The 7652-nt window shown below is 37.1% G+C and overlaps 1 protein-coding gene across 1 annotated transcript; it reads left to right on the plus strand.

The window, feature by feature from the left end:
- Positions 1-287: 287 nt before the first annotated feature.
- LOC113111122 (regulator of G-protein signaling 21-like) lies at positions 288-2460 on the plus strand. The gene is made up of 4 exons (XM_026275609.1): positions 288-431; positions 672-751; positions 1265-1431; positions 1586-2460. The coding sequence occupies exons 1-4, from the start codon at positions 397-399 to the stop codon at positions 1760-1762; spliced, it is 459 nt and encodes a 152-aa protein (XP_026131394.1). The 5' UTR covers positions 288-396; the 3' UTR covers positions 1763-2460.
- Positions 2461-7652: the final 5192 nt, after the last annotated feature.

Consider the following 7652-nt stretch of genomic DNA (forward strand, 5'->3'; position numbering starts at 1 on the left):
GTATTTGGAATCATGCATCTGATGCATCTGATCAGATTTTTCAATGCTTCAATTGCACCCAGAATTTTCCTTCCTTCATTATATATACTAAATGTGTAATTTAAATTAAAAAAAATGTTATATATATTTTCACAGATTTACACAGGGATGCATGTATCAAAATATGATCATTAATTTGCATTCTGTTGTGCAACACAAAAAGTCATAAAGCAAAGTTAACTAGTTGACTGATGAGCATGCCATCACTTCTGCACTGTAGATATTTCGTGACCTTACAAACTGAGGAGGTGACCCTGCCCAAAGCTTTGCATGCTGATTTCCATGTGTTCCATTCATGCCAGTAAATGTGTTTAGACCCTCCAGAGCCACACAGAGTCAGAGAGTGAAGGAGACTCCATGCAGAAGACACCGCTGTCAGAGATGGCCATAAAGTGAGTTCCTGATTATTAATGATTCCATCCAAATTCTTATTTTGAAATGATATTAACGACTGATATGCTTGGATTTACTGGTCACAAGGGATTTCAGATTCTAAGGATTTAAAGTTATAGGAATGTCATTGGCAGAATGCAGCTGGATTGAAATGCTAGGATTCTATATTAAATATATTTGAAATCTGTATCACAATCAGCTTCACCAGTGAAGGATCTCCATGTAATTTTCAAGGGTAGATTTTGTTGCTTTTCTCAGGAACCTGTTGATGATGTGTACTCCTGGGGTGAGTCCATCGAGAAGCTTCTGTCCTGCAAATGTAAGAAAATTCAGCTCTGAATATATACGTTACTTCTAAAGAATTGAACTTATTCATGAAGATAATCAAGTTGTAAATCAGCAAAAATAAATAAATACATTTTTCTTTTGTTTTTAAAAGATTATTCTAAAAATAATAAAATAAAAATAACAACATGCTGTCTATTGACAGCATAAAGCATAAGAAGATACTTATGGATTACACACAGTTGATTTGTTATTAGAGTCCGATGGCATAATGCAAATGTAAAAACATAAATAAATAAAGAGTGACCCTGTCATTTGTAAATGCTAGTCAAATTATAAGTCAGTGGATCATGTTGAAGTGATACATCTCAATCTCATTGCTGTATAAATATGTATTAAATATTGAATCAATCTTATTCGAATTGTAGCTGCTTAAATTATTTTCAATTATCTTTTTTTTTTTAAATTTCAGTTTCAACATTTAAATCGGAGAAGTAACACTTAACTATTTATCCTAATAAACTCTCATATTGGTGTCATGCTGCAGCGGGACAGATGGCTTTCCAGGACTTCCTAAAGTCGGAATACAGCGAGGAGAATATTCTGTTCTGGCTGGCATGTGAAGAATACAAAAAGATCAAGAGCGCACCAGAGATGATCAGCAGGGCAAACCAAATCTACACTGAGTTTGTGCAAACGGAAGCACCCAGACAGGTGAACAACACCCCTCCGAATGAACTGTGCTACACTCCTGTAATGTCCTAGTGAGAGAATCAATTACTGTGTGGGGGCATTCTGCATTTTAAGATACAAATCAGATATTACATTCATTCATAAAAAAAAAATGATGTTTTGGCCTTCTTTTCAGGTAAACATTGATTCTGGGACTCGCACAAATATTACAAACAACATCTCAGAGCCAACCCTCAACTCGTTTGACATTGCACAGAAGATGATCTTCAGTCTAATGGCGAGAGACTGCTATCCCAGGTTTCTGAAGTCTGATATCTACCGGTCCATTCTGCAAAATCATGGAAAGAGTTGACTTCATAACGAATAATGATTCATGTACATCAAGTTTAACGATTGCCAGCAGTTTTTTTTTTATTTTATTTTATTTTATTTTTTTTGGTAAGCGTGACCTTTTTAGTTTTGGACTGAAATAGCTCATCGGTTTTCTTCATTATGTTGCTGTATAAAGTTTTTTGAAAGAAAAGCCTGTTTACAGTGTCACAATAGGATCTGTTCTGTTTGTATTCTGCTGTTGTCTCTTGTCTTGTTTTTCCTGTGCACAGAAAATTAGACCAAATAACTCCATCTCATTTTAAACATGAAAAAGTCATGCATCACAAAAACGTGAGAAATCATTCTATATGGGATTAAACAGATTTGTTTTGGGGATTTGTAACAAATTCAGTAATTTCCTGGTTATCAGCATACTGTTGAGGAATCAAGAATAATAAGAAAATGATCATTTGAATGCTGCTTTTCAAACACAACTTGTATAGCTAATTCATCTAAAGTTCATTTCTATAATAGTGCAACTTATCGGTCAGAACTTTTTTTTTTTATAATGTTATTATGATGATGATGATGACTATGATGATTATAGATGAAAATGATGCAATGTATTTTTTTTATTCTAAAGAAACTTTATTGTTAAGGTTTTCTTATGATTGATGTTATGTCGTCAGGAGGAAATTTGTACAATTATTATTTTAATGAGCCATTTATATGTGACCACTTTTATGCAGGCATATCCTCGATTGCTTATATATATTTAAAAAAAAAATGAAATAAAATAAATAAATAAAACTCAGATCCTGGACCTGTCTTCTAAAGTTTTATATCAGCAATCAGTAAATGTGTAAAGTTTTTGTCTTTCTGTGAGTAAGAAGCAACAGACTCACATGTTCAGCATAGATCACTCATTCTTTACTTCCTATAGCCTGTTCTGAGAAAAAGTGAATATATTAGACAGAGAGGACTGGTGGACTCTCACATTAAGTTCTCTTTCATCATCTCATGTTCCAGATCTATGGGAAGGGCATCCGTACCTGACCTCTACAGAAGCATCGAATTGCGCCCATAGACTGTATAAAACATAGACGTAGTGTCCTTGACGTCACCCATAGGTTTCTGAAGAGCGTTTTTGAAGCTCAAAGTGGGCGGAGCCATCCGTCACCTTCTTGGCAGTGCGTCACTCCCAGATAATCAAAAATGGGCAAAGAGGCGGGAGCTGGCGGCAGCTGGCCATGCCCTTAATTATGCAGAACTTTAAGGCTTACTATAATTTAAACAAATTAGTTATTAAAAAAAATCACTCCCCTCACAGTTTTAATAAAGGGCAAAATTAGCTGTATAGACCAAAACCTATATATTCAGCACCCAGAGTTGGCATAGGCTTCACTCTTCCCTGTGTTGCCCAAGTGTTGCCCCAAAAAAGGTTTACATGAATTCGTTAATAAGAGAGAACATCTCTGTTTAACCCCACATGTTCCCCCTACATTGTCCACAAGATTGCTTCATTGCTTCACCGCGAATGAGTTCTCCGGTTTATGTGGGGCCTGTCTGTGTCAAATCCCAAATGGGTGATTCACACACTAACAAAGGGGTACAGACTTTGTTCTCATAAGGAAGAGAGCTTTGCTCAAATTCTTCTTCAAGAAGGCGAGGTTCGAGGCAGTCAGGGTTTTTACTCTCGTTAAGTAGGATGGTTGTCTTTGTCCTATTCTGGAGTGCTCAACAAAAATTTGAGGAAATACAATTTCAGAATGTTAACATATGGTTCTCTTTTCTGTTCTGTAAATCAGAATGATTGGTTCACAGAAGTCAAACTGAGAGATACTTCCTTCCAAATAAGCAGCTTTTCCACTATTAAGGTCTACTTATCGGCTATCAGTGCATATCAGTTTGGGTTTGAAGGCACTATGATGGGGCAACAGCCCCTTATTGGTAGATTTTTGAAGGGTGCTCGATGTTCCCTTCCAAGTCACTAGAAGAGTAGTTCCAGGATGGGACCTCTCCATGGTGCTGGGGGCCTTGTCTCAACGGCTTTTGAGCCTGTGGGAGATAACCCAGCTTTTATGCCAGGATGCTTCCAACATTTCTTTTGTGAAGTGCTTGAACTTTCAGTCCTCGTCCATTCTTTTCCGCAGAGGATAAGAGGCTAAATGCTTTATGTTTATATCGACAGGACCTGCCTTTTCAGGAGTGATCAGCTCTTCATTTCTTGGGCCCCCCGAACACAGGGAAACCTATTTCTAAGCAACACCTTTCTCACTGGCTCTTGGAAGCCATTTCGCTGGCCTCCAGAGGGCTTCAAAGCACACTCCACTAGGGGCATGGGGGTGTTGTGGGGTCTGTTTAAAACAGTTTCCTTGAAGGACATTTGTAAAATGGGTAAATGGGGTCTAGCGACGGCCATTGGATGCTTTTGCAGAGGTCAGGCATGGATGCTCTTCCCATACGTATGGTGGATCTCTCCACTCCATGTTTGAGAGAGCTGTGGTTGCAAATAGCAATCTATTGTTTCATGTGCAACTTTAAACAAAACACAGTTAAAATCAATATGGAAAATTTCTTAAAATTAACAAGGTACACAGGGCCATATTTTACAGACTATTCTTAAGGTGGTGATGAATGAACACAGGGCAATGTTGCCGAGTGATGTGGCTTGGGCACTTTCCTATTGAGAATGAGCAAAAAAACTTCTATCTGGATACTTTAGATTGGTCGTGGGCCCTGTTCCTCACCTGGCCACCCATTGACAGCAATATTCCTCAAAAATGTGCCCAGTGTTTCATTGCCTCTATGGTGTATGCAGTCCCATTTACGTTGCATTATGGGAAATATAACTTCAGTGGTTGTTCATAGATCCACACGGAGGTTTATATTAACAGGAGAAAACTATCCAGGAGTGACGTTGGACACAGCTATGGTCAGTAGCTACAGCTGAAGTTGGAGCAGCAGCTTAGCTTTTGCAAAATGGATGAGTACATATACTTCACCACTAGGTGGAGACAGATCACTACAATGAATTGTGTATTACAGCAACACCAGGCTGAACTGATTCACAGAAGCTCAAGATGTTTGTAGTTGACCCTCTAACAGATTCCTCTCAAAGGTAAAATTTAGTAAAATATCAATATTTCATTGTCATCTTTACATCCTTATCCTTACTAGACTTTTTTTAATTCTAAATTTCAAATATTAATGGAGATGATGGCCTGCTGGAATGCAAGGCCTACTGTTACTTTTAGCCCTTGCTAAACATAATTCTTTTCTTTACCCATTTTACAGAAGACATTGGTACATAGAAGGTAAGGAGAGTGTTTAATATCCACAAGAACAATACACACAGTTATCAAACTTTCAAATGCATCGTATGAAAAAACATGTTAATGTACAAATTATTTTAGAAAAAATTTGCATGGGTAACAATATAGACATTGGGATGCAAAATCCGTGGATGTTTTTACATCAGCACAACTAGAATCTGCAGAACAGTCACATATGAAACCAGTAACAACATTATGTGCTTTCGACCTAATAAGAGACATAACACCATAAACACACCTAAATTAGGTGTGAGCAGTTGCTTTAATAGCAACTTGTGAGGTTTGAAGATAATAAAATAGCAATCTTAGCAACAGTATATATGGTTTAAGTCATTGTTATTATAATTTAGGTTGCTAATTTTAGGTTATTATACAGTCAACTTGCTTTTAAATAGTTTGAAGGGTCAAGATTAAATAAGTCTAATGCAACTAAGAAAGACAGTAGAGGGTTTGCACACCGCTAAAAGTCTAAAAGGTTTGGGGGTTTTGCCTTAGTGGTTGGCATAACAGAATGATGTCATGTGTCTTTCCGTGTGGTTGTGTTTGTACCCTCCTGTGCACCACAGTCAACTCCTCTGTGTTATCTCTCTCTCTCTCTCTCTCTCTCTCTCTCTCTCTCTCTCTCTCTCTCTCTCTCTCTCTCTCTCTCTCAGAGTACAGTCATATCCAAAGGGGAAATGTTGGCTTCATCAACATGAGAACATGATGTTTCGGTAGACATGATGTCATAGATATCATACATGCTTTTTCCACACAGCCTTTTTTATCAGTGTAATATTCATTATAGCATTTTCTTATTGGCAATGACACATTATTGACAATGACAAAAGAGTTAATATTAATTTGGGTTTTTAATTGTTATCCTTTATAATTCACATTTTATAATTATTTGTGTAATTAAATCTGCCACATTATGTGTTGTTATTACTAAATAAATGTGATAGTAATCAGTAATATTTACTGAAGAAATAAGAAGTGTATTTAACCTCTGAAGTCTGATTTAGTGGTGCCTGTGCTTTAAAATTTTTAAATGTAATTATCACTCAGCTTAATTCAAATGATGACGGCTTTTGATAGTCTTGAGAACTACTTTAACCCTGCTTGGTTTAAATGTTTGAAAATGATTACTAATGAATGAAAAATCACCCTCTTTAATAAAGTAATTTAAATAGTTACACTACTTATTATATTTTAAATAGGGTAACCTATTCCTTTCCAAAGTAGGCTTCCCAACACTTGTTGTGTATATGTTTGTAACATGCATTTTTACAAATAAATAATAATTTTATTTTTCCCCTTGTAACGGATCTGAGAGATGCGATCACTGTTTCTGTAAATGCAGCATGCAGCACAATTAGCACTGTGCAGCTATCGCTGGTTTAATTACCATCTTAAAAAAATAAATAAATAAATAAAAAAGTGCCAGACACCACAGGACACATTCAGAGGTTCATTGGGGCTTTTTTGGCAGCAAAAGGGGGATTTACACAATAATGGGCAGGTGTTTTTTTTTATGTTGTGACTGATCAGCATGTGGTCTCAAGATATGGGGTTTATTTTTATTTTATTTTATTTTATTTTATTTTATTTTGTTGTCTTGTTGTCTGCCAGTCTACCAGTTTTTGTGGTCTACGGGTTTAAAGGGTTAGTTCATCCAAAAATGAAAATGATGTCATTAATAACTCACCCTCAGTGTTGGTCATCTTACTTTGAAAAAGTAATTAGTTACAGTTACAAATTACTTCTCCCAAAATGTAATTGAGTTAGTAACTTCGCATATCAAAAACTAGGACGACACATTTGGCTACGCACCGACGCATAATGGCAGCCGAAGCGTAACGATGCGTAGCCTCGGCGACGCGTATGCGTACAGATGCGTTGACTATGAAACGGCCCTTAACATTGAAATCATTCGCGCCATACGCTCAATTCGCGTTTGGTGTGAACACAGCATTATGGTGTGTTCACACCAGATGCAAATAGAGCGTCTGGCGCGAGTGATTTCAATGTTAAGTCAATGCAAAGATGCGAATAGACAACCTTGGAAAATCGGCAAAACAAACCGCATATTTGAGTTTAAAACAACTACATTCTCACATGAAATACTTTTAAAACTACATTTCATGACAGAATAACAGTAATGTTTAAAAAACCTATCTGAATAAAAATGGTGGTACTCAACTGACAGAAGCCCCCCCATGCCGTGAATTTGCGTCTGTTGGGTAGTTAATTTCACGTGTGAATGAAGTGTATGAACTCAAAATGTTCAAGAGCACGAGTTATTCACGCAAGTTGTGTCTTGTTTAAACACAGCATTAAATATTCAGTACAGTAACATGTTAGCATGTGTTGATGTGAGGTGGTTCATCAGATTTGAGTTGCTTGAGGCAGACGTGGATATAGTCTTTTTTTCCTGGGCATACCGTGCATGTTACAGAAACATTCTCGCCTTTAATTTCCGGTACTTCCAGTTCGAGAACCCCATTATCGCTGATGCTGTCTTGTGTTTAGTGGTTGTCAGAGCATGCAGTGAGACAGAGTGAGCAGGGCACCGCCCACCCAGCCAATCATCATCAGATTTGCAGCGGTGTCAGG

Source organism: Carassius auratus, chromosome 2, assembly GCF_003368295.1.
Source record: "Carassius auratus strain Wakin chromosome 2, ASM336829v1, whole genome shotgun sequence".
NCBI lineage: Eukaryota > Metazoa > Chordata > Actinopteri > Cypriniformes > Cyprinidae > Carassius > Carassius auratus.

Coding starts and splice junctions, on each gene's coding strand:
- LOC113111122 (XM_026275609.1), top strand. CDS start 397: ATGCAGAAGACACCGCTGTCAGAGATGGCCATAAA. Junction 432..671: donor CTGTCAGAGATGGCCATAAA/GTGAGTTCCTGA, acceptor TTTCAAGGGTAG/ATTTTGTTGCTTTTCTCAGG. Junction 1,432..1,585: donor AAACGGAAGCACCCAGACAG/GTGAACAACACC, acceptor CCTTCTTTTCAG/GTAAACATTGATTCTGGGAC.